A 26976-nucleotide genomic window follows, 5' to 3' on the forward strand; every position below is an offset into this window, starting at 1 on the left:
TTTTGAGTTACAAATTTTCTCCCCGTTTTTCCCCTACCCACCGCCCCAAAATAGCTGTCCCACAGGATATCCCCTCCTCCAATCTGCTCTCTCCCATATCTTCTCCCATACCCCTTTCGACTTTTCTAGTAGGGCGTGGTGGATCTCTATGCCCCAATACCTCTTACATCTTATTTCCCAATTACATGTAAAGTATTAATAATAGTGTGTGTGTGTGTGTGTGTGTGTGTGTGTGTATTTGTAAACATTTGATTTTAAAACTTTGAATTCAAGATTCATTCCCTTCCTCCCTTGTCACCCACCCTTACTGTGAAGATAAGCTGTTCAATATAGGTTGTACATGTGTAGCTAATGCAAAACATTAACATAGTAGATATATTGTAAAAGACTGGCTATATTTCCCTCCCTCCTATCCCACCTCCCACTTGTTCTATTCTCTACTTTGATCCCATCCCTTTTCAGAAGTGGGTGCTTCCAACTTCCCTTCCCCCAGCCTGCCCTCCCTTCCATCATCCCCGCTCTCATCCCCTTCCCCCTACTCTCCTGTAGGGTGAGATACCCTGTTTAGTGTGTATGTCATGCCCTCCCCAAGCCAAATTTAATGAGAATAAGGTTGACCCATTCTCTTTTGCCCTCCTATTCTTCCCCTCCATTGTAACCATTTTTCCTTGCCTCTTCTAAATGAGATAGTTTACCCCATTCTGTCTCTCCCCATCTCCTCTCATTATATTCCTCTCTCATCTCTTAATTTCACCTTTTAAGTATCATCCCATCTTAAATTGGTCCTGTGCCCTCTGTCTATGTATACCTGTAAACATATATACACACATTCACATATGTATTCATACACCTGTATACCCTCCGATATAGACATACATACACACATACATACATACATATATACATACATACATACATACATTTCGATTCCCTTCAACTATTTTCATACTGAGAAAAGTTTCATCAGTTACAATTATTGTTTTTCCATGTAGGAATGTTAATAGTTCAACTTTGATAAGTGGCTTATGATTTCTTTTCCCTGTTTACCTTCTCAAGCTTCTCTTGCTTCTTGTATCTGAATGTCAGATTTTCTATTCAACTCTGGTTTTTTCATTAAGAATGATTGAAAGTCCTCTATTCCACTGAATGACCATATTTTCCCCTGAAACATGATACTCAGTTTTGCTGGGTAGGTGACTCTTGGTTTTAATCCCAGCTCCTTTGCCCTCTGGAATATCATATTCCAAGCCCTTTGATCCCTCAGTGTAGAAGCTGCCAGATCCTGGGTTATCCTGATTGTGTTTCCACAATATTCAAATTGTTTCTTCCTAGCTGCTTGTAATATTCTCTCCTTGACGTGAGAATTCTGGAACCTGGCTATCATATTCCTAGGAGTTTTCTTTTCGGGATCTTTTTCAGGAAGAGATCGTTGGATTCTTTCACCCTCTATTTTGCCCTCTGGTTCTAAAACATCAGGGCAATTATCCTTGAGAATTTCTTGGAGGATGATTTCTAGGTTCTTACTTTGATCATGGTTTTCAGGTAGTCCAATGATTTTTAAATTATCTCTCCTGGATCTATTTCCCAGGTCAATGGTTTTTCCCATGAGATATTTCACATTGCCTTCTATTCTTTCATTTGTTTGGATCTGTTTAACAGCATCTTGATTTCTCATAAAGTCATTAGCTTCCATTCACTCCAACCTAATTCTGAAGGAATGATTCTCCTCAGTGAGCTTTTGAGATTCTTTTCCCATCTGGCAAATTCGGCTTTTTTTTTCTCCTCATTCTTCTCCTCATTGCTTTTTTGAGCATCCTTTGCCATTTGAGTCAGTCTGTTTTTTAAGGTATTATTTTCCTCAGTCAGGCTGTTGACTCTCATTTCATAATTTTCTTGCATTGTTCTCATTTCTCTTCCCAATTTTTCCTCCACTTCTCTTATCTGCTTCTTAAGGTCCTCTATGGCCTGTAACCAGCTTGTATTTTCCTTTGAAGCTTTTGGTGCAGGAGTTTTGACTTCACTGTTTTCCTCCTGTTCCATGCTTTGCTCCTTTTTGTCCCCAAAATAGGAGTGTATTGTTGGATTCTTCTGTCTGCTTTGTTTCCTTTGCCTGCTCATTTTGCCACTCAATTACTTGACTTTTGGGCCTTTTGCCACAGTAGGACTCTGCCACCAGACAGGGGAGCTTTGTACCAAACGCTGGGGTTTTCTCAGCTGCCAGAGGTATTAGAGGGGTGCCCTCTCTGAGGTCTCCACATGCTCTGGCAAGCTGGACACACACCCCAGGACCTCCACCCTAGACTGCAATCCAGATCCAAGCAGGTTAAAGCAAGAGCGATTACCCCTTAGACTGGTGCTTGGTCCCCCTATACTCTGCAGGCCAGGAGCTGAAGCTGCCACATGGCAGTAGCTGTGCTGCAGCCCTCAGCGGCTTCTTGCCCTGGGGACAAAAGCCATGCACTCCTACTTAACTGGGTCCCAAAGTCCAGACTGCACTGACCTCTCACTTTGTCTTTCGCATCTATGTGTTGATAATTCTGGAAATGGCCACAGCAGCTGCTGATCTGGAGTCCCTCTTGCCAGCAGCTGGTCAGGCCTGCCCTGGGACTAAAGCCTTGGCATGGGGCTGGGCTCAGCTCCCAGAGCACTGTGCTGGATTCCTGCCGGCCTGCTGGGCTGTCCTCAGCAGGAGGTTAGCTTCTCTGTGTCATTTTGTGGGTTCTGCAGCTCCAAAATTTGTTCAGAGTCCCCTTTTTCATGAATTGGAGGAGGTAGAAGCCGGAGCCACGCGGAGGCCCTGCTTCTACTCCACCATCTTGACTCCACCCCATACAATCACCTTCTTACCCTCTGCCTTACTTAGAGTAAGATTGCTGGTGAAAATAACCTATTCTTTTCGTGAAGGTGTAATAATTACTATCCAGAACTGATTCTATTTCGGATGCTGCATGTGTTAGTAATTCTTTTTCAGACTTCCCCACCCTACAAAAAAAAATAAAAGAAAAAACCTTCCTTTGTGACCTCATGAGCTAGAAGTGGACAGAGGGACATGGGCGGTGCTAAGGCAGGTGAAGGTTTTTCTCTGGAGAGTTTACTCTTCAATTGTGTGGGAGGAAAAAAGAGGAAAGTGCTTGGAATGGCTTTATCTGGTTCCGAATCTGACTCAGGTTGGCCTAATGGTTCCAGACTGGAATGGAACGAGACACTTGTTGAACAGCTATCTTTTTTTAAAGAAAGTTTACTTAAAAGCATGGAAAATATTCCAAAAAGTCCGTGATTTTAGCTTTATTCCCCAAACTCTTTCAAGTCTGTAGGATGGTTTCATTGCGTGACAGGGAAAAGCTAGTCCAGCCTGTGTGAAAGGAACATGACTCGATGTTGCTTCTGTCACATGCCTGGTGGCAAAGGTCTTGAGTGGCTTTCACCATTTTAGGGCTGATAGAGGGCACCTCTGGCCTTAGAGGTAAGGGAAACCTCTCACAGGGAGCATTACATCATGTGATTTAATATCCTCCTGAAGGGATAGCTGAATATGGAGGAGAATAAGGACAAGAAATCCCAGCTCATCTCTTCAGAGGTACTGGAACCCAGCTTGTAAGGATCTGGTCCACGTTGGGGATGTGGCTGAGAAGAGGGAGTTGGTGGGTTAGGGGCAGTTCACAGTGAAAGCACTGATGATCAGGGACAGCATCATGAAAGGACCGTGGCACAGGTGAGGACATTTCCAACATGGTCCCTAATCCTTATCATGGTCCAAGATCATAATGTATTTAAGATCTTAAATGCTCACTCTGTTGGGGCTTGGGTTGATGCCAAGGCTCTCTGCATAATCCATTACCCACTCAGTATTCTAGTCTTCCCTGACCCAGCAACCAGAATTTTCCTCTGTTTTGACCCTTACTAGGGTGGTGGTGATGGTGATATCAAATCTTTTCCCCTTTAGAAGCTTCTGCTAAGAGATCTATTCTGTGGGGACTGGGTAAAGATTCTCCCTTACCTTTCTTCAGAGACTTAGGCTTGTTATATATATATATATATATATATATATATATATATATATATATTAAGGAATTCCCTTCCTACATGGTAAAATATTCCCCATGGTGCTGCAGAGATAGTTTCTCCTTCCATATGTCTTTAGAAAGCAAGATGGGTGTCCTGTCCCCTGTTCGTGCCCTCCCCCATACCCCGGGAAGAAGAATCCAAGGGGGTGCCATCCTCTTTAGGGAGCCCTGAACTGCTTCTCATAGGTGTATTCAGCTCTGGATGCCCAGGCAATATGTAGGGGATAGAATGAAGACGATTTCTAGGCCTTTATCTTTTTTTTAACCTTCTTTTAGATTCTGGGTATCCTGGACCATAGGGCACCTGACATTGTTTTGTCTTTGTACATAATTTCTATGTCCCCTCTAAGAATACTCTCCATATATCCTGTATGCATGTTATTTGTATGTATCTTGTTTGTACACAGTTTGAATGTTGTCCCCCCCGTTAGGCTGTGAGCTCCTTGAGAGCAGGAGCTGTCTGTTTTTTGCCTTTCTTTGTCTCCCCAGCACTTAGCATGGAGTAGGTACTTGTTTTTGACTGATACAGACTCTCCATCCTGAGTGCCAGTGCTTCAGCCCTGAGCCACACCTGGACCCAGAGCCTTGCACAGCCCAGGGAAGAGGGAAATCACTTGTCTTTCCTTCGGTGCTTGCCCTCCTCAGCAGACTAGTGTCTGTCCATGTCTTTGATATGATGCCTGTGCTGTTGTATACTTGGGAGATTGAGAATTTTTTGTACCCACCTGCAAAACTTTACCTTCATATCTAGTGAGATTCGTCTTGTGGAATGTAGTCTGTTGTTCTAACCTGTCAGGGTATCCTTTTGGATCCTCCCATCTCTTGTGTGAACTGACTGCCTTTCACAGCTTTGTGTCATCTGTGAACTTGCTGGATATAGCATCTGTTTCTCTGTCCAGTTCACTGTTAAAAGTGCTCAGCAGGACAGGGCCAATATTGATCCTTGGATTCCTCCACTGGAGACGGCCTTCCATTGACATCTGCTCTTTGACTCCAGCTATCCAGCCATCCAGCCATCCAGCCAAATGGTCCCTTCTGATTGTCAGGCCGCTTGGTAGAGTTTTAAATGCCAAATGTAGAGTCCATGAAGCATATTTCTTGGACAATCTTCAAATGACAGGCTTTAGGGAGGTCCCAAGGTTGCCATAGCTGGTGGACCTTGAGATCATATCACCCCCAAATACAAAGTTAACAAAAACCTTGTAGAATTTTTATCATTTTCCTGGCACGATTCTTAGATTCTCAAAGTATGATTGCATTTGTCTCTAGTTGCGTGCCTGTGATCTCATGAGGTCAGTAGTCTCAAGCTCTCTGTCCCATTGAGAGGACTTGTGATTTGTGGTAAGAAGCATGTTGCTAGAGAGAGTATAGGGTTTCTGTGTCATTATATCTCATCTCCCTGTGGGCTCCTTCTTCCTGTCACACCAGCAAACATCTAACCAAAGGTTTACTTAGCAGTAGCATGGAAAGAGTTTTTGGCAAGGACACAGCATTGATTCAGCTGGGCCCAGGTTCCCTTCCTCCACATTTGGCGTGGTGGTAGTAGACCTTGTCATAAGCATACGTCAGATTTGAGGAATGCCTTACTGTTTCTGCACTGGGCTTTTTGTATGAAGGTGACCAGGAAGCTAAGAGGATATGCCCTGAAGTACTTAAGCATCATGCATACTGAAAGGATTAGGAAAATGTGCTCATGAAATCTTGGATATTCATATATATGTAAATATACTCATGATTCAGATTTAACTGTTCTAACTTTAATGTTTGTGTCTTTTAAGGTCCATAACTTTGTAGTGTGAGTTTGTTCCCTCATTGAAGCCTAGAGTTAGACTTGAAGCCCCTTTCTGTAGGTGTAAAACAGTCTCCTTGTTTTGTGGATGAGGATGCTGTGGCCCCAGGAGCCAGAGTGCCTTGTCAGCAGGAAGCGACAGAAACCCACTTTCTCACCACCGGTGGCTCTGCTGCCCTGTAACTCCGGGCTGTGCTCTGGAGCCTGGCAGAGTGGCTTGGAGCCTGGCAGAGTGGCATGGGCACGTGTCAGCTGCAGCCCTGGCCAACCCAGCCACTCTTGCAGACTGGTACCCTCCAGACCATACATCAAACTTACAAATTAAAGCCGTTGGTTGCAGGGGAGGTGGTTACTTGTGTTAGTTAAGTGAGTTCTCTTCGGTGGTGGTTCCCTAAATCACAGGTCTGATACTCCTGACTGATTCAAATCCTGTTTCAGACATTAGAAATGTGATCCTGAGCAAGTCACTTTGCCTGTCTGCCTCAGTTTCCTCACCTGCAAAGGGAATACAGAAGCTGCTACTTTACAGGGTTGTTGAGAACATGAGGGATCCGCTCAGCCATCCTTAAAGCTCTGTGTAGATGCTGGTGATTACTATTTTGTTTTCATATGTTCCCAGCTAGTAGGGCAGTGCCTGGCAAGGTACTTAATACAACAAACAAGTATTTGTTGATGGACTGATTTGGAAACATTGATTAGGTGCCTGTTTTTGCTTGTGTTTTCACTCTCGTATCAGCAGGCAATGCAGCAGCAGCAACAGATAGTCCAGCAGCAATTTTTAATGCATTCAGTGTATCAGCAGCAATCTCCTGCATCCCAGTACCCTGTGATGGTAAGTGTTGTGTGATTTCCAGAATATTCCTTTTAAGCATATTAGATTGTAATTTCATGTACTTTCTGAAAGGTGTAAAATCAAGATCTTAAAATTCACCATAATTTTTTTATATCTTCCAACTATCTATTTTTTTCCTTAATAGTATTTTTTCCAATCACATGGAAAGATAGTTTTCTGTGTTCATTTTTGTAAAATTTTGAGTTCCAAATTTTTCTCTCTCACTCCCCTTTCCCCCCAAGACAGCAGGTGATCTGATATAGGTTATACATGTACAATCATGTTAAACATATTTCCACATTAGTCATGTTGTGAAAGAAGAATCAGAACAAAAGGAAAAAGCCATGAGAAAGAAAAAGAAAGTGAAAATAGTCTGCTTCAATCTGCGTTCAGACTCCATAGTTCTTTCTCTGGATGTTCAACATAGTTTTTTATAACAAATTCAGGATAGTTATTTGGCAAGGATGCTTTTCCCAAAACAACAATTAAAAAAATTATTTTCTTAAATTTGATTTAATTATCTAAACCTGACACATGAATTTGCATATGAGATAACCAGTAAGCCGTGTATAATTGTACTTTTCTTTTGGCAAAAGACCACTTACAACTTTTTGGTATTTGCATTCTGTTTTGATGATCTCCCCAAATCCTTTGGTACAAACACAAAGGAAAGTGTCTTTGTTTCAGAGAATAATTGGGTATTTCCCACCCACCTCCTATGTGAGATGGCTATTCCCTTTGGTTACTGTTTGGTTCAGTTGTGTTGAGCAAGCCCAGGCTTCTTGTTGGTGGCATTTAGGACTGATGTTCTCCCTGAGGCCCCCCCCAGCAATAAGTCTTCTCAGGGTCCAGATCTCCTGACTTAGGGAGGGCTCTGTCAGAAGGGCGACATGAGGTGACAGGCTGTGGAGCCCTTTGTCAAGGCTTTTGCTGACCTGAGCACTCGTTTCTTCTTCTTCCAGATGCAGCAGTATCAGCAGGCTTTCTTCCAGCAGCAGATGCTTGCACAGCAGCGGCAGCAGCCCCAGAAGCAGCAGCAGCGTTCCCCCGAGTATCTAACTTCCCCTCAAGAGTTCTCACCAGCCTTAGCTTCCTGCCCTTCATCTCTTCCTTCCCAGGTTGGAGCCATAATAGACTCTTCTTACAGTGCCAATAGGCAAGTATTTTCCTAATAGAAAGTTTATTTGAAGCTAACTTTAAAATATTACTCCTACTGAGGGGTACAAGGCAATTTCTGGAGCGTGCTTATCTTGTAGAATACTTTCCTTTCTCTCTTTTAATCCTTCTTGTTTCATAAGTTTGCTGTGTGGTACTTGTAAATAAGGCTTCACTGTCCCTGCCACCACCTTGGCCTTCAAGACTTAAGTGAGTGACTCAGGTAGAAAATGGAACCCAAGTGAACTGCCCTCTTAAAACAAAATAAAACAAAGCAACGACACTTCCTTGCGTTAAAAGCATGCTTGTTTTTCCATTCTAACCTATAGGGTATCCATTTAATTTCACCTTGTTTATGCCTTAATCTAGTTTTTCAAGGTAAATTTATTTTGAATTCTTCTTAGTCTCATTGTTTATATTTGGCCAGGCTGATTTGGTGTTGAGTATTAAACTTACATAGACTTCCTGCTGTTATCCAGCTCTCGGCTATTGAGATTTTCTTGAAAGTTTCTGTCTCCAGACTTCATTCACATGTGTATGTTTTTCTACACATGTTTTCCACTGTTGAAAAAATCCATATAGTTGTTGTTGGCTATGGGTTACATTACATTACAGTTAATGGCTATGGGGAGAAAAGGTTCCTATAGTGCATTGTTGTCGATTCAGTTTAGCAAACACCAGGAGCCCTTGGAGGTAGTAGGGATACAGTGACAGAGACAAAGCTGCCCTTACCCTTACACCTCCCCACCCCTCGCCCAAGGAGTTTCCATTCTGTGGGAGAGGTAGACTATAGAAAGATGGCCTGTGAAGCAGCTGGAGGAATGGGAAGGGGCCCCTGGCTCTTTGAGCCCCAGGATCTGGCTCTGAATCCCACCCACCATGTTTACCCACTGGGGGGACAATGCTGATGGCCATGGCATCTCTATGTAGTCCCAGAAGCACCAGTCAGCTCAGTTGAACAATCAGTCAGAAGTATAAACTGGTCCTCGGGTCAGTTTGAGGGGATAAAGACAGGTGATACTACACAGAAATGTCTCATCATAGCCTGAATCTCTGGACCTTACACTGGATCCAGCCCAGAACTTAGTGATGAGAGAGTTCTGGCTAAGCCCTGGCAGGAGAAGTGCTCTCTCCCTCGCCCCGTCTGCCATCTCTTCTCTTCCCTATCTCCTCTCCCCTTGCCTCCTCCCTCTCACAAAGAGCTTGGTATAGAAATGCAGGTTTTTCTTTACAAATGGTCTCACATTTTATCCTTATGACTGCACAGTCCCAGGAGGTAGGTATTGTTACTGTCCTCATTTTATGAGGACACTGAACCAGATGGAGGGTGAGTGACTTGCCCAGGGTCACATGGCTTATAAATGGCTACAGTAGGATCTGAACTCGGGTCTTCTTGGCTCCAGGTCACTTACCTGACATTATTATTTGTTTATGTGAGTTATATCTGTTAATATTTACTGTACTAGTAGTAGTATGAAAATAGTTGTGCCTGCACAGATACTTTGAGGATCTGGTATGAAGTAATACTGTCAGCAGGCCTTTTGACTTTGTACAGGTGTATACCTAGGGATTCTTGTTTGTAGGGCAGCATCGATTCAAGGTTTAGGAAGGAAGCGGAGATCCCAGTCATTGATCCTGGAGGGCCCTCCTGGTATGAGTCCCCCAGGCCAGGTTTCATGTGAAGCCTGGCCCAGCTGGACCCAGGGGGAAGGAGCAGCAGCCATGGGGCCTGCCTTGAGCCTTGAGGTCAAAGATGAAGAGAAGGAAGAACACATCCTCCATGTCCCTAGAGCGCTGGCCTCTGAGGAGGAGGGAGAGGTCTTCCCTCTAGCACTCCCCACCATGTGTTTGTGCCCTGGGCCAAAGCCCTAGTGGTAAACTTTAAACTGTAAATGATAGGAGGATGCACATTCCAGCTTGTAATTTCCCCTTCCTCTTGCCTGATTGACTCCATAGGTCAGCTCCTGATGCAGATGCAGTTGCTACTTTCCCGAATCAGAACCTCAACAACCCCCCGGACATGTCGGGCTGGAATCCGTTTGGAGAGGACAATTTCTCTAAGCTAACAGAAGAGGAGCTCTTGGACAGAGAGTTTGACCTTCTGAGATCAAGTAAGGGATGCTTGAAGGCTTATTTGGCTTCCCAATAAAGGGGCCTGTGGTTGGGCCCTGAGGTCTGGGCGCATGTGGGAAGTTCTTTTGGAGCGTTTGAGGGCAGTCTTAGGGTCCACCTTCTCTCCTTGTGTCCATCATCCAAGTGTGTTGTGTCCAAAAACCAACCATTTGGTATCAGTTTCAGACAGCAGAAAACCACCTTGCTCTCTTAACTCTGAAATACTACACATGGATTGTTGTTAAAATGAGACTCTCAGTGTGGAAACAATGTTCAGTCATAACTAATGGGACACACAGTAGTTGCTTGCTTTCTTAGTCATTTACACCTCCCTTTATTGTACATCTGAATAGGAGATTCTGTGGGGGAGCAGGAGGGGAGGTTCTGAAATGCCCTTTGAAAATGCCTGAAAGAAGATACGGTCTACTACATTATGTTAATGTTCTGTAACGTCCTTTTGATGAGTGGCTACTTGTAAGGGCTGCTTTATTGTTCTGACATGGCAATAGCTAAATAAACTCCTTTCTTCTTCAAGTCAGATATCTCAATGTTTTTACTTATAATTATTTCCATATTTCTCAATCCTGATGCATTACTTTAGGCTTTACCACATATATATGTATGTATACACTTATAATCTTATAGGCAAGGTTTTTTTGTGGGGGGATGAGGTAGGACATGGGTAGGAGGAGAATATTTGGTTCCTTTCTAAAAAGCTGAGTCTGAATAGATGGCAAAAGAAGGAGACACGATCCTCTTCCACGATTTAATTTTTTTGATATCTTAGGACATAGAGATGACATCTTACCAAAAAGAACGAGATTACAGCCCCTAGTTATTAGTCATCTCTCTTTGGCCTCTTGTCTCACAGCACAATACACTACATTAGATAGGTGCACCAAAAATGGTTACCGGGTCTGGGGAACCTGTGGCCCCCTAGGCCTCCCTAAAAGGATTTGTTCTGTCAAGTTTGGATTTAATCAAAGGGCCGCACTTGAGGACCTAGAGACTCACATGTGGCCTCCAGGCTGCAGGTTCTCCATCCCCAGAGACCAAAGGATCATCTTAAAACAGTTTGGGATGAAAATTTTTGTTGAATTGTACTTTCTGGTTACTAAGTTAAAAACAGTGAAATTAGCTGCAAAATGCAGTTGAGAAAATGGGTTCTATATAGTAAAACAAAAAGTTTCAAAGCTTCTATGGCAAAACCAGCATCAAGCAACATTTTCAATTCTTATGTAAAAAAAATACCATGTTAAGCACTTTTAAAATGTGCCCAGTTTGGGGCAGCCAGGTAGCACAGCGAGTAAGAGCACTGGCCCCAGAGTCAGGATGACCAGAGATCAAATCCGTGCTCAAACTTTTAGCACCCACCCAGAAACACCTGGCTGTGTAACCTTGAGCAAGTTACTTGACCCCGATTGCTTTAAAAAAAAATAAATGTGCCCAGTTCCACACCGAGAAAGGCTTCTTTAAAGAAGAGCTAGTAAACAGCTTTGGGGCCTTTGAGTTAAGGGTGAGGTTTACATTTTTAAATCAAATAAAACTTTTTTTCCCAATATGTAACAGTCCTTCCTGGCTCTGTGGCTTTACAGAAACAATGCCACCCATAGTTTACCAGCACCTGTTTGAAAGGAAATAAACCTTAACTGTTGGGGAATATTTAAGTCGTTATTGTGAAATTCAGGATTATTTTAAAACCAAAAAAAAAGATTAAATTAGAATGACTTGTTTATGGCATTCTAGTAATAGTGTTAAACAATGTAAGGCTGAATTTTGTTGTTTTTGGCAAAAGTATTTTGCAGTTTAGCAGTATGCTTTTGAACATTTCTGTTGACAACATATATTGGCAGAAATGTCATTATTAGTTGATGTCGCCATCTAACAGTTTTGCTTCTTCTAGACCACTGGGAAATTTTGTATCAATTGCTCCTTTCACTTGTGAGCAGATGTGGCATTTATGGGTCAGCTAGGTGATTCAGTGAGTAGAGTGCTGGGCCTGGAGTCAGGAAGACCTCCAGTGTGGTCTCAGAAGCTTAATAATTGTGTGACCCTGGACAAGTCACTTAACTGCACCTCCATGTCTGGATCTGTAAAATAAGCTGGAGAAAGAAATGGCAAGCTCCAGTATCTGCCAAGAAATCCCTAAATGGGGTCACAAGAGGACATTGACTGAAATGACTAAACAACAACGTAACATTTATGTCTGTGAAATTATATTTGTAGTATAAAACTCAGCTAAAATGTTTACCTAAGAGCCACAATTCAGTCATATATTCTAGGCATTGTTGTCAGGACTCAATAATTAATATTTCATTTCAGTATTCATTAAGGTAACTAAGTTCCAAATAAAAGTGTCTGTCGGTCAAATGTCTTTTATTCTCAGTTGCACTTGAAACATAGACCTGAATGAGAGCGTAAACAGAAAAGAATTCAGAGCCTGTCACATGCAGGGGAAGTAAAATATTTGTATTTTGTTTATTAATTGATAGCTCTGACAAGCCCTAGATTAAGAGTTAAAAATATTTTATACACTTTCAGAGTTGTAACCAGTGATGGCAGTGGGAAATCATAGTAGTCTACATGATGTTGACTGCATCATGGAGAAAAGCTTATATTTGGTAAAGCCTGCTAAAGAAGAAAAGTATCTAATCTGTTAAAATTATATATTTCAATTTGAAATGGTTGCTGTTAACTGCAAAACTTTTTAAAAATGATAATAATCAAAGAACCCAGCAATTCTGTGCATTATTTTCCTTTGAAAGGTTCTAGATGTTTAAAAATGTAGGAATCACCTAATTACTAGGCTTTGACCCTATGTATAAATTTTAATTCATTATAGGAGCAGTAACACTGCCATATAATATTTTTACCTTACAAATACATTACCTGGAAAAAGTAGTATATCCACTATGTTTCCAAAGCATGGAAAAACTTTCTAAATTTATAATGGTGTTCTGACATCTTAGAATTGTAACATATTTAAGGGCCAGTACAGCTAATCTTACTGATGCATCAAGATAATGCTTGATTATGTGTGATTTAACATTCTGTAGTAAATTGGATTTGTCATTGCTTTTTGTTTCTGGCTTAATTTAAATTTATCTAATTATAGGGTATGACACATTTGATCTATGCTTACTTGAGTTCAAAATAATTTATCTCACCAGTATAATTTTTTTTTTAAATTACAGTGTGTTTTTCATCACTTTTTATTCGAGGACTTTTGATTAAATGAATTTATAGGAACCCAAAGATAAATAACAAATGCATTGTCTCCCACAGAATAGATGCTTTAGGAACAATCTTTTTTGAGCTTAAACTTGTATGAGCAGCTGCAGATATTGCTAGGAAACAATAGAGTGCCTTTTCACTTGTTTGTAGAGAATCTGGGTTTTGCTATTTAAATCTAATGTAATCAAACATACTGTGTAAATAGTAAATTTGGTTAATTAAAAGTGCATGTACGTGACATTTAAAAAATAAACAATTTAATTACATAATTGCATTTTTTATTGAAATAACAAAAGGAATATATATAAGTACATGCTTGTCTGTAATTGGCTATTTTTGAAAATAATTTTTCAGTTGGTGAAAGTTTTATGTATGACTGCCTTCTGTTATTGAGGTACAGTAGAAAAGAACTATGCTAAAAATTTTAAATGTCATTTTTTAACTAAAGCTTTTTATCCTTCCAATATTAAAACTTGTTATTCTTTAATTTAAAAAATGTTTTAAGTTGAAAGCAAAGATTTAAAAGGACTAAGAAATGACAGATTATATTTATAGCTATACCTCTTAGTTACTTTCTAATTTTAATGTTCAGGTCATATATACAAACTACTGAACTTGACTTTAATAATATTTTAGTTATTTAGGCAGGCATCATGGAACATGTTGATCTTCATACTTGTAAGCTTATATTTGTATTTTTATATAGTCTATTACATAAATTAAAAATCTTGAAAAGAAGTTGTTGTTTTTGTTCACCAACACAAACTCTTAAGTAAATTATTTCTTTGGTTGAGGAGAAAGACAAGATCTCTGATTTCTGGTATTTTAAAAATTAGAGGTGTTCCCTAGTATCAGAGAAATTAATATAGGAAACTAGAACTATGAAAACAGATAAATGGATAGGGAGATGGGAGATTCAAGTTGACATTTTGTAATACAAGTAAGTTTACCTTTGTCTTTAAGTGAAGGTTTCTTTATATTTAAAGAAAAGAAAACTTTCCTAGTGCATTTAAATTTGTTTTTAGAACATTAATTAGAGAGATGAAGAGAGAGGCACGTCATGGGAGGGGGCCAAAGTGAAATCATTAGGAGCTTACATCAGTAAGACATGAGACTAAAGCATCTCAGGAATTTTGTTACTGAGATTGTGAAATTGATTTAATTTGTTAAAGTCATAATCCCTTTACATCTTAACCTAAATGTTCTTCAATGAAAAATAAGCATTTTCCAAAACAAATATAATAATTAGGAAAATGGCATTATTTTACCCTTTTTTTTTTAATATGCAGCTTAATAGAATGCAGCTTGATTGTCATGTCTGTAACAGCATTCGGTGTATTTCAATATGCTGTTTTGGTTGAAACTTAGGAAGAAAATCTAATCTCCCAGAGACATGTAGTTGGAAAAAGGAGAAGTATTTCAATAAGCAAATAATATCTTAGATTATTATGAAAATAGTTTTGAACTCAGATCCTCTGCAAGCAGGTTGGGCAACCCCCATGGATTTGTCAGCCACACTTAGAGATCTGCTGCATTAGCCTATTGAGTATACCTCAATAGAAATACTCAGGGGATAAATTCAGAAAATAAATTAACCCAAATAATTTGTGCAACCCAGAAATGAATACTGCAAATTTAGCTGTAGGCTTAAAAGTGCACTTTTAATAGGTTTGGTTTTTAAAAATTAGTATTATGAGTATGATTCCACAGGGACATTTAACATTTTCAGGCTATTGCAGGGTGCCAAGAGAATGTTTCTTATCTCTCTTACTTCACACTTAAAACCTTGACCTTTGCTGGTAAGTTTAAGTCACATGGATGAACCTGCCTCCCTCTGGATCTAGAGTAGCTTAGGAGAGCCTGCTGGAAACTCGCATGGATATGAACAGAAGCCGTGGTGCCGAGGATCTGCCTTGTTCAGAATATTCAGGAAGAGGGAAGAGTGAGCAACAGTTATCCCAGTAGAAGAGAAGTGAAAGCAAGGCAGCAGTGGTGCTGCCCAGCATTGCTGAGCACACGCTGTGCGTCCATCATTTTGCCAGGGGCTACATGTGAGAAAGGGAGTGATGGATGCTTCAGGGCACACCCTACTAGTCCTGAAAGCACTTGGAGTATAATTGTGGGCAACAAAGCCTAGCGAGGGAGATGGACAACATATCCAGTCGCTCGGCACAAAATAATTCAATTCAAAAGCCATTTTTATCGTTCGAGTTAGAAGACAGGGCCTACCTGCTTCCTAGGCTCTTACACCATGTATTATAATTCTGGGAGGAAGTTTTAATTTGATGTGTTATTTCTAAATTTGGGTATAATAATGTGATCTACTGTATTGTGAGTTAAAGTAATCAGGAGACTTTGAATAAATAAGGGCATGAAACAGACTTCTTCTGAGACAGCAAGTTGTTTATTAAATACGTCTAGCCTGCAGTAAAACAAATGGGCTCAGGATCGTCCCCCAAGCATCTAATGATGGATTTCTCATATATTCTGAGTGTGAAGAAACTGTGGAATGTAAGCCTGCTGAGGGACAGGGCTGATTTGTTTCTGCGTCTCGTGTTTCTAGTGCCCGGCAGATTGTAAGCACTTCATAAGTGCTTGATGATTGGTTGTATCACTTAGCACTTAATCTGAGAAAAGGACCGCCATGTTTGTTTTTATTTTATTTCTGTTTTATTTTATTTTCACAGACAGGTTCGAGGAGAGAACATGCTCAGATAAGAGTGTAGACCCACTTTCTGCTGCACAGAACCGCCCTCCAGAAGACCCTTTTGGTTCTGTGCCTTTCATGTCTCACCCAGGCAAGTTATGGTTGTAACCACATCACTACCGTTTAAAAATAAGTAAACTCATTTAATCAAAAGCAGTTTCAAATCGAATCAAATACATAGCCACTGAAAGTAGATTAGAAAATATTTCTTAGCTTGACATTTTCATCCCCTTCATTTTGACATAGCATAGAGAACCCTGGAGGTACTGGCACATTCATTTGTGCCTTTGCCAAGATACGAAATGCTGATGCACACAGCAGGGTCTGTACCCTTTCATTCATTTTTATTATTGAATTATGCTAAGAATGAAAAATAAATGTCTGGAAAAACCTTCATTTTGTTTTGAGACGTATGTCAAACGAGCCAGAAAGGATCCCAGATGCTTGTCCTTGTGTCCCCATCCTGAAGCCCATTCCCTGGGTTGAACATAAGAGAAGCCACGCCTTGTTTCTTTCTGGCAGTCTTTTTTGCATTCAGTTTTCATTGATCTTTTATTTTTAGTTTGTGTGTTTGATGACGCTCCTTCTTCAGACTCTCCCTCCTTTATGTTAAATGTCATTTACAAGGTCCATATCTGGGAGTCCAGTGCTGCTTCTTGCACATCAGTATACTCTGAAAATCACAACTTCCTTCCCACTTCCACAGACATAGAGGGTGTTACCTAAGTATGTGCTGAATTAATAAATTATCCAGTAAACAGTTTTGGTGGTATAGAGTAGAATCTTATCCTCTGACAGCAGTCAGATCTTAATATTTTCTTTCTTTCTTTTTTTTTTAAAGCAATCGGGGTTAAGTAACTTGCTCAAGGTTACACGGCCAGGTGTTTCTGGGTGGGTGCTAAGTGTCTGAGCCCGGATTCGATCCCAGGTCATCCTGACACTGGAGCCGGTGCTCTTACTCGCTGAGCCACCTGGCTGCCCCGAGATCTTAATATTTTCAATAAAATTTAAACTAATTAAGGAAAATCCTCTAATTGCAAAAACCAATACTTTACAAGATGGTTATGTTTTTACATAATATATCCTCCGAATGAGCATTTTAAGACTTCTCATTGTCTTGGACTTGATATTCCAGTACTTGCAGTGAACTCCAAGGTGAGAAAAAGGCCCTTTACCAGTGCAGGTCAGTCCCTTCTCTGAATTGTCTTGAGTAGTAGGAGGTTCTGATTTGCTCAGGGTTATATGGCCATAACTTCAGCATCAGGTCTCCTGGTTGTGAGACTGACTTTTATCTGCATGTATAAATATTCATGTCGTGAATGTGCTTGGGGAGGGTGAGGAGTATTGTTTTTTTTATTACTCTCTGAGTCCTTGGGTCCAACTGTCATAGAAAATAATACTGTCACCCTAATATTTATCCCTTTTGGGGAATTCTTGAAAACATTGTTCTCTTTTTCCCTTTCCTCAGTCAGCTTTTTGTGTTGATGATAAAATTGATGTCAAAATAATAACGGGAAAAAAATTACACTGCTAATTTACATCTTCATGAACACCATTATTCTGGGGAGTACAAAATTGAGTGAGAGTATATTATTTTTAATTTGAAATAGTAGTTACAAGCTCCCAAGATCATAACTGTGCCGCCTGAATGCAGGGTACTCAGAATGGCAGTAGGAGCACTTAGCCTTTTTTTCCCCTGTGCTTCAGATGAGCTGTTCCAGCCTCTGTATTCTGCAAGCATCCTAAACAGCCAGCTCTGGAGGCTTGGTTTGTTAATAGCCTCCTCAGTCCTAGAGCCTTCTCTTGGATTTATCCTGTTTTTACACAGTTTGCATATTGTCTTCCCCAGTGCACTGAGCAGGGCTGGATTTTTGCCCCACCTTTTTTTATATCTCTAGTGCTTGCTTATGATGTTGCCTTGCACATAGTAGGCATATAAGAAAGGCTAGTTGACTGATTCTTAAAGTAGCCTGGGGAAATAAAGACAACGTTTTAGGGACCTAAGAACCAAAGCCTTCTTCTCAGGGCATAGGGCCTTTGGAAAAATAGTCTATTTAATTTGGAATTACTGAAAATTAGAATCTTAATTTTAAGATGTGCTGCCTGTTTAATGTAGACCAAAAGCCAATGATCTCTTAAAAGATGGAAATCTGATTAAAAGTGAAGTCATATGAACAGGAAGTTGTAGGAGAATCTTAACACAAATATTTCTTTGGCCTTCCTGAAACATGTCTTTGAAATTTTGTTGTAGCTTTTCACCAAGTTACCTTTTCCTAGGAGCCATTAAAGTGGCTTCTTACCTCATCACTCAGCTGAACTGCTCTCTCCAGGGTCATCAGGGAACTCTTAATTACAGATATGATGGTCTTTCAGAGGCCTCTTTGTACTTTTGCTTTACTTTGTCTAAACCGTTTTCCTGGTTCTGCTCATTTCATTCCTCCCCAGCTCCTCCTCTTAGCCAGGATTCTGTGAAGTAATCTCTTTGGTCATTTTTTATGATGTAAAATTGCATTCCATTCTTGTACCATGTATTTGATACCTAGCCGTTTTCTGCTTGATGGATAGTTCTGTTCTTTTTTCCTTTCTCTCTCCCTTTCAGCAGCAGAAACTTTGCTTGCTTACAGCTCGTACTCCCTCAGCAGTGTGCTCTCTCTGTTCCTTCCTGCCCCCACTTCTCCATCCCCACTTGTTTCCCTTTTGGGTTTGCTCTATTTCTGAATTGTGGGTTCACCCCTCTTTAGAGTAAGGAGGTTCTGTGCCTGCTTCTCTCCCCTCCATGTTTGTATACAAGTGCCTCCGTTATCAGAAATGCCAATAACCATCTCTTGCTTCTCTTTACTACACTAGTGTATTCCATTTATCCTTCCTTCTCCTTTTCTTCTTCAGACCCTCAGAATAGAATTAATGCTCTTCCAGGATCTTTTAAAGAGGAAAAACAAAACAAAACAGTTCCTTCAGTAAATGCTTTCTGAAGACAAAAAGATTTTAAAGGGATGTGTGTATTTCTTCTCCCCTACTAGAATGTTAGCAACACGTCATCATGCAGCTTCTTCAAATACACCTTGACCTTTCTAGATTTCTCTTGTATTTGCATTTCAAAATTTTTACTTAGTTCTGGTCTTTTTATCAGAAACTCTTGAAAGTTCTGTATTCCATTAAAGGTTGATTCTCTTTCTACTCCCACCCCCAAGTGGGATTATACTCAGCTTTGTAGATTTGCCACTCTTTTTTGGAGTGCACCCTATTTCAGGGAAGCCCCAGTTGGGCTTTGTATCTCTCCTTCCCTCTGACTGTCTAGGCTGTCTTGTTCTGAGTCTGTGGCACATGGAAATTGGCATCATAGTGGTCACTGGTCCTTCCCTTTTCCTTTTAAGTTTCCATTGTAGGGCATATAAATCTTGATGTGTTTTCCTGAATCCTCCATATTTGCTGCTGCTTCTGGTACAGTAACATTCCGTTGTGGTCATCTACCCATTTCTCAACCTTCCTCTAGTTGATGGGCTCCCTCTTTCCATTTTCCTATTTTCATAAAAAAAAAATGCAGCTGTGAGTATTTTGGACTGCATGGAAGAGTGGAAAAATCAATGGCTTTTGATTCTGAAGGACCTGGTTTCAAATTAGCGTAGTGCCTGGTGCTAGTAGGTCTTGTTGGCTGATCTCTGATGTGACCTGCACAATGCTGGGGATGGCACTTAGCCTCTTTGGTCCTCAGTTTTTTCACCTGCAAAATGAGGAGGGAACTAGAAGCCCTCTGAGGTTTCATCTGACTTGAAATGCTTGTTCCTCACATGAGGTTCTTAGCTTTGTCAGCTTGGTCATGACTATGGAACCTCCTCAGAGTGTGTTTTAGGTTCATTAAAAACAAACACACCTAGGATTACAAATGGAGCCAGTTTTATTTAAGATATACTTTTTTTCCTGTCTACATTCATCTCAAAGCTGTCCACATATTTGTGGAGGCTGTGAATACCCAGCTTAAGCCCTGCTCTGAAATGTTAAGTTTCTTGAAGGCAGGCAAGGGGTATTGACATGCTCAGCAGCACAGTAGAGCAGATTCTAAGAATGGGTGGGCTTGGAGTCAGAAAACTCTGGGTTCAGGTCTCAACCCTGGAGTTACCAACTTTGTGAACATGGGGGTTACTTACCTCTTCTCTCTCAAGTGGGGTAATATATTATCATAGTAATGCAAGAAGATATGAGCAAAAAAGTTAGGGATTGGGCTTAAATTAGTGAAATATCAGGTCTAATCCCTATCCTCTTAATGATTCAGATAAGGGTATAGATGGCATCTGTATGCAGAACTTGGAAGTGATAGCTAATGTGAAATGGCAAGGCAAGCTCCAGAAACTTTAGGCTGAATCTAGTAAGATTAACTATTGGAAGGAATGTAAAGGCTTAGAATTTGGTTCAGAAAATTCAATTAACAAGGAAAAGATAGGGAAGGTAGGTCTAGACAGCAGCTCTTCTGAAACAGATTTTGAGGGATTTTTTGGACAGTTGAAATCAGCATGAGTCAAGAGTGTGAAATAACCAAAAGAAGCTCCTACAGTTTTCAGTTGTGTTGAGAGAGAAATCTTAGCGGGAGCCAGAGAGCAGGTGCCAGGCTGTAGCAGCAGGCACCCCAGCATCCCCAGGGTAGCTGCCAACACAGGTTTGTAGATCTGCTTTTCTAAAGGAAAGCAACTCAAAATGGGTTAACAACCTTGCTTTATTTAATCAATCAAACATTTCATTTACCTAGTTCAGGGGGAAAAGTCAGCACCCCAAACTTCAGAGTATACAAGCAGAAATTACAAGACAGAGAAACATTTCAGCAGACAGGCCTCCAACTGTCCAACCATTACATCCATACCTAGTCAGTCACCAGAGAGGGAAGCATCAACATCTGGGTTTTTCAAAGCCGGGGGGCTCTCTACGGCTGCCCAGAGTCTCATCTAGTCAAATCACACAACACTTCTCAAAGTGAGCCCCAAAGCAAAGCCTCCCATCAGGGCTTATATAGCCTTCTCCTGGCTCAGAGAATGTAACAACCCTCTTGACCCACTGCACAATCAAAAAGTATCTCCTGAAAAACAAGCCTCCCACACAGGCTCCAGGTTCACTTAAGCCTATCAAAGGGCCCAGGGGCAGGGAAGACCTTAAAAATTTACATTCCCATTACACTGGCCCATTCCGGGTGGGGTGCCATATTTGAGGAAGGACATGGATAAGCTACTGAGTGTCTAGCTGGGTAGTGAAGGGCCCTGAAATCACGTTGTGAAGATAGGCTGAAGGAATTAGCTTAGAGAGGAGGAGAAGGTCCAGGGAGGACATGGCAATGTCTACACGTTTTTGAAGAGCTGCTGCATGAAAGGCAGATGTGACTTGTTCTGCCCGGCCATACAGGCAGAACCAGTGAGCCTTTGTACATGCTGCAAAGTCAGTGTTTAGCCCCAGCAGGGAGTTTTCTGAAAGAGGTGGCTTGGGAACCAGAGCAGCATTTGATGAGAGGACCTAGCCATTCCAAAGCAATGGAGTGTATGTGACTTCCAGCGTAGCATTGTGTGTGTGTGTGTGTGTGTGTCTGTGTGTGTGCGCGTCTGTGTGTGCGTGTGTGTGTGTGTCTGTGCATGTGTGCGTGCGTGTGTGTGCGTGTGTGTATATAAGAATGAAATGGCATTCTAAAAAGGAAATATCTTCAGGGTAAATAACTTTAAAATGACAATTCTATATGTGCTATAAATTAATAGACTGATGGGTGATTTTGTACACACACTGTGTATACACAGACTTGGAAAGTCTGTGATTTAATAAATAAAGATTTATTTCATCCTTTTAAAATTCTTGCATGATCCAAACCTAACATCATTGTAGTAACTTAATTATCTACCAATAAAAATCAACAACATAGGGACAACTGACCCAGTAGTTAGAGCACTGGACCTGGAGGCAGGAAAACCCAAGTTGAAACGACCTTCTTCACCTCCTAACTGTGCGGCCCTAGGCAAGTCACTTAACTCCTATTTGCCTCAGTTTCCTCATCTGTAAAATGAAGATAATAATAGCACCTACCTCCCTTGGGACTTGTGAGGATCAAATGAAATAATTATTGTAAAACACTTAGCACAGTGTATATTATAGCTATATAGATGTTAGCAAGGTAGTAGCAGTGATGGTACTGGTCTTGGTGCAAAATAATGTCGTGTTTCCACCATGAATTGTTAATGACTGATAACTTAAGAACAAGTGTTTGTATTTTGTATCATGGCATCAGGATTTAAATTGTAGCTATTGATGGCTTAACACATATGTAGCATATCATTTTTAGATTATTTTCAAGAGACTGAGAAAGACGAAGTAATTTAATAAATTATAACAAGAAAAAAATGATATTCTAGTTAGGCAAAGAACTGAGCTTTTACTGTAGTATTTAATAAATGCCCAGCTGAAACATATATACTTATTTTTTTCAAATTTAAGCCTTTAATATGATGTATATCTAAGAGCCCTTCTTTTAATCTACTTTGTGTTTGTATGCATGTATACATATATGTAGAGAAAATGTGTTCATGTGCACTGTACTAATGAGGCCTTGGTCAGGGTGGATCATTGTGTAGTCTGAGATTTGCTGTATTTTGTGACACCCTCAGTCCTAGCCATTTGTCTAGAAATACTTGATTTTGCTTATAAGGTGAAAGAATCAGTTTTATAGTGCTAGCCCTCCAGGATGAGGAAGAAAAAGATTACATCCTCAGTGGTAGATCAGTTAATTATACTGTCTTTGTGCATAAGGGACAACACATTCAAACACATGTACACCTGTACACATATTCAGTATTTAATAAATTGTTGTAGAATACAGCTACAAATACCAGTTGCTCTATAAAATGTTGGTACATATTTAGTAGACTTTGGACATAATTATGCGCTAATAATCACATCACTTAAATGTTATTGAATCAATATAAGTCTAATGACAAGAACACAATAAGTAAGGAATCCCTTCCTTCCCCCCAGAGCTCTGGCATGAAAAATTTTCAAATGTTACCTGTCGAATTTTTTACTGTTGGTGCTTAATGTGAACATTTTTTTATGTATTTGAAATGCTTTATTAATTTTTCTTTGGACCTGCAGGTTCTCCTGAAAAGAAGGTTGAACATTCATCTAGCAGTCAAGAAAATAGCATAGGGAACTCCATCAAAGATCTAAGCACAAGCCAGGGATCTAAAGGTGACCAGAATGGAAGAAAAATCGAAGACGCCTCTTCAGCAGGGGGGCATGTGCAGAAGAGGGGCGATGAGTCCGAAAGTGATTTTGAATCAGATCCTCCCTCTCCTAAGAGCAGTGAAGATGAAGAACATGAAGATGAAGATGTTCTTCAAGGAGAGCCAGGGGATTTCAATGATGATGACACTGAACCAGAGAATTTGGGTCATAGGCCTCTCCTCATGGATTCTGAAGATGATGAAGAAGAAGAAAAACACAGCTCTGATTCAGATTGTGACCACACCAAAGCAAAACGTGCTGACGGGGGCCCTCTAAGGAGCTCCCGAGACCGAGACCCAGCTAATGGTGGCCAAGCCAGAGCTCCTGGGGTTCTGCCCTCCAGCCCAGCACAGCTCCCCTCTCCTGGAGGAAGAACCACCCCCAGGCAGGAATTTGATGTGTTTGGCTCAGTCCCTTTCTTTGTGCTTCACGCTCAGCAGCCCCAGCACAAAGAAACAAATGAAAAAAACTTGTCTGCACAGACTGTTCTTCACTGTGTGGAAGCCGAGCAGGATGACTTTGATGTATTCACAAAGGCGCCCTTCAGCAAGAAGGTGCCGGTGCAGGATGGCCCCGGGGCAAGGTCTGAGGCACGGACTCTTCCCATGTGCCCCAGAAGCCTAGACATATTTGGCTGCACTCCCTTTCAGCCCTTGCCCACGTCCACACGTGAAAGTGAAAGCAAAGAGGACCTTTTTGGGCTTGTGCCTTTTGAGGAGATAGCTGGGTGTCAGCAGCAGCAAAAAGTGAAGCAGCGAAACCTGCAGAAGCTCTCCTCCCGCCAGAGGCGCATAAAGCAGGAGGTGTTGAAAAGTAACGGGAAGCGACACCATGGTACCCCGACTAGCACCAAGAAGGCTTCCAAGCCCACCTACCGGACGCCAGAGAGGGCCCGCAGGCACAAGAAAGTCGGTCGGCGAGACTCTCAGAGTAGCAATGAATTTTTAACTATATCAGACTCCAAGGAAAACATCAGTGTGGCCCTGACTGACAGTAAAGACAGAGGGAGTGCCCTGCAATCAGAAGAGAACCTGTTGGATCCTTTTGGTGCCAAACCCTTCCATCCTCCAGACCTGATGCGACACCCCTCCCATCAAAGCCTGGGTGACAACCGTGGGGACCACAGTACAGCCTTGCCTGGGAGACCCAGGCAGAGCTCGTTACATGGGTCATTCCATAGTGTAGAGGGGTTAAAAATGGATGACTTTGGGGCCGTGCCCTTCACAGAACTTGTGATACAAAGCGTCACACCGCAGCAGTCCCCACAGGCCCAACAAGGAGAGTTAGACCCATTTGGTGCTGCTCCATTTCCTTCTAAGCAGTAGATGCTTCTAACAAACTTTTTTCATTGACTCCAATTTTTAAAAAGTGAAGTTTGTTTTATGAATTTTCAAGAAGATAATTTGTATAGCTCTTTGTACCACTCATTACTGCAGGTCAATTAGAATAGATTTAAAATTATTTGATTTTGTATAAACCAAATGGAAGAGGAAGTATTTCAACAGGGTAGTAACTTGGGGCCCTCTGAGTGTGGGGGCTTCTTCTGAAGAGGAGAAAGGGTAGCAGGTATGAGCCCTAACAATCATTTTAGCTGCTAACTTTCTGGCACAGAAATGAAGGTTCTTTCACTAAAATGGTGAAAGAGCCTTTGGAGATATTTAATTTCTGCACTTTGTGCTGCCTTCCCACTCCTGGGCCAATAAAGAAGGACAGAAAAAAAGGTCTCACATTTTCTATGTATAACAAAGTGATGCTTCTTGGATGCACAGCTCTGGCTCAGTCAAAATCCAGCGTTAGGAATTAGATGTTCATCCGGGCTGAGTCAAAACAAGTTAAATCTGCAATGATTAGAAAGCTGTAGGTCTTCATGGAGAACTTAGTGGCTTCAGATCTCGTACATGTAGAGCCAGAGGTGACTGACTTGTGCCTGACATCTTTTATTCTTTACAGTAAGTGCCATTAATATATTTAAAAACTACACAAATGCCTAAAATGGAAACTAAAGATAAGGAGAATCCTTTGTTTTGGGGGGGAAAAAAAGCATGAATGTAGGAAAACATAGTAGCAGGGAAACCGCCAGCATAATCAGCACTTTTGAAAATGAATCCATTAATTATGAAGGGTTGATTTATCCAGTGCTTCAGTAACGCCCCTGAAATACAGCAAAACATTGAGTGAGGATAAACAAAAGAGAATTAATTATGTAGACATTTTATTGTATGAAAAATTAGGGGATGTAGCTAAAAAAATTCCATTTTGTGAGTGATTGATTTTTTGTATAAGTTTTATATATAAATCATGTTGCATTTCACGTTTTGTTTACTATCATATGTTGCTCATGTGAAAATTCTTTTATTTTTGGAGGGTAAAGTAGTACTTGCCAAATGCGCTGAGGTAAAATAAGTGCACATGATGCCAGTTAAAAGACAGGTGCAGCAGAGTAGCAAACTATAGATAGTTATCAAAAGTCTAGTCCTGTTCAATCGGGCACCTTCCTATCATACCACAAGGCCTTACAGGCAGGGCCTCACACCTGCAACAAGTACCTCCACATCAGCTAAAGTACCTCTTTTCCAAAAGATGCACACAGTTCTACTAAAAAGTCATGCAAAAGCATCAGGCGCTGAGACGTTAATTTGTGTCAACCCATGTTTAGTGAAAAGATCATAGTTAACAAATTATTTTTCTCAGTACCGCAAATCCTTCTTGGAAACTTGAAATGTTCACAGAAATTTTCATCATGTCTGTAAGGTAGAAATTACAAATGTGAATGACTGAACATCTATGTGAAAGTGCGTCTATGTGTCTCTGATGTTCTCACTCCTCCTCCCCTCATTGTCAAAATGGATGAAAACAATTTAAGACTATTTCAATGGCTCCTGACTTTAGCACTGAATTGACATAATACAATTAGAAATTTCTAGAAATGTTCAAGATGTTCCAAAAAGGGGAAGAAAAACAAAATCAGTTTGAATTCTTGATTGTTTTGCTTTTATTTTAAATTTAGCTCTTTTGGAGCCCTCTTAATACATTTCTTTTAGTAACTGAGTTAGCCTTCTTGGCAGTAGTACCCCAGGATGTCCTATTTGGAAGTTTTCATGGAAAGAAGTCAACTAACTTTTCATGGAAAGAAGCCAAATGTACAAATAATTTAATTACATATCTGTCTCTTTATTCCTTCATTTTTTCTGTTTTCTAGAAAATATTGAATCATATTAAAAGCCGTGCTAAGGTTAATATGCAGAATTCTTCATAGAGTGGCAGCAGGCCAGCATTCACATCCTACTTTGACTTGGAACTGAACATGGTTGCTCTGTTAGACTTTAGCATTTGTTTCTTCTTTGTGCCAAAGGCAAATATGTTTGCACCTGTTTTTGTTTTTTTTTTAATTCTCAGGTTGATTAAAATAATTAACTCAACTTCAAGTGGATGTCGGTTAAAAAGAAAATATATGAAATTATTTAAAAGTGAAAAGAATTGAATTTAACAAATATTAAACACCCACTGTTTCTAAAGCATTATACTAGGCACTGGGATATAATAAAGTTGGGACAGTCAGATGGGGAGAAAGATGTGCCCTAATAATTGAGATTATGAGAGTGGTTGAGAGAGATGCAAGAATTAATTGGCAAATTCATGAGTTATATAATAGGTGAACAGAAAATGTCTGGCCAAGTACATGTGTGTAGATATGCTGACACCTTGGTATACCATCTTAGATGATAAGTTTTGGGCTTTTGGCTCCAGGGTAGGCATGTGCCAGATTTTATAGAGTTATTAACTTTTGAAAAGGGGGGCGGTGGTGTGTGTGTCCCCTTAGTAATTTTACAGAGAGAGA

The 26976-nt window shown here is 40.7% G+C and overlaps 1 protein-coding gene across 3 annotated transcripts in view; it reads left to right on the forward strand.

Moving 5' to 3' along the window:
• The window catches only part of BMP2K (BMP2 inducible kinase), a 111713-nt gene extending 85156 nt beyond the window's left edge, over positions 1-26557 (forward strand). The window contains exons 12-16 of one of the 3 annotated variants that reach the window (XM_069092792.1): positions 6590-6685; positions 7648-7841; positions 9797-9951; positions 15874-15984; positions 23007-26557. In XM_069092792.1, the coding sequence (XP_068948893.1) occupies positions 6590-6685; positions 7648-7841; positions 9797-9951; positions 15874-15984; positions 23007-24463 (2013 nt within the window). In that variant the 3' untranslated portion in view covers positions 24464-26557. The remainder of the gene's footprint in view (positions 1-6589; positions 6686-7647; positions 7842-9796; positions 9952-15873; positions 15985-23006) is intronic. The other 2 variants (XM_069092801.1, XM_069092810.1) reach the window with 2 other exon arrangements.
• The last annotated feature ends 419 nt before the right edge of the window (positions 26558-26976 follow it).

Source organism: Petaurus breviceps, unplaced genomic scaffold (assembly GCF_028583685.1).
Source record: "Petaurus breviceps papuanus isolate PSGF00001 unplaced genomic scaffold, PetGlider_PUasm1.0 126, whole genome shotgun sequence".
Classification (NCBI taxonomy): Eukaryota; Metazoa; Chordata; class Mammalia; order Diprotodontia; family Petauridae; genus Petaurus; species Petaurus breviceps.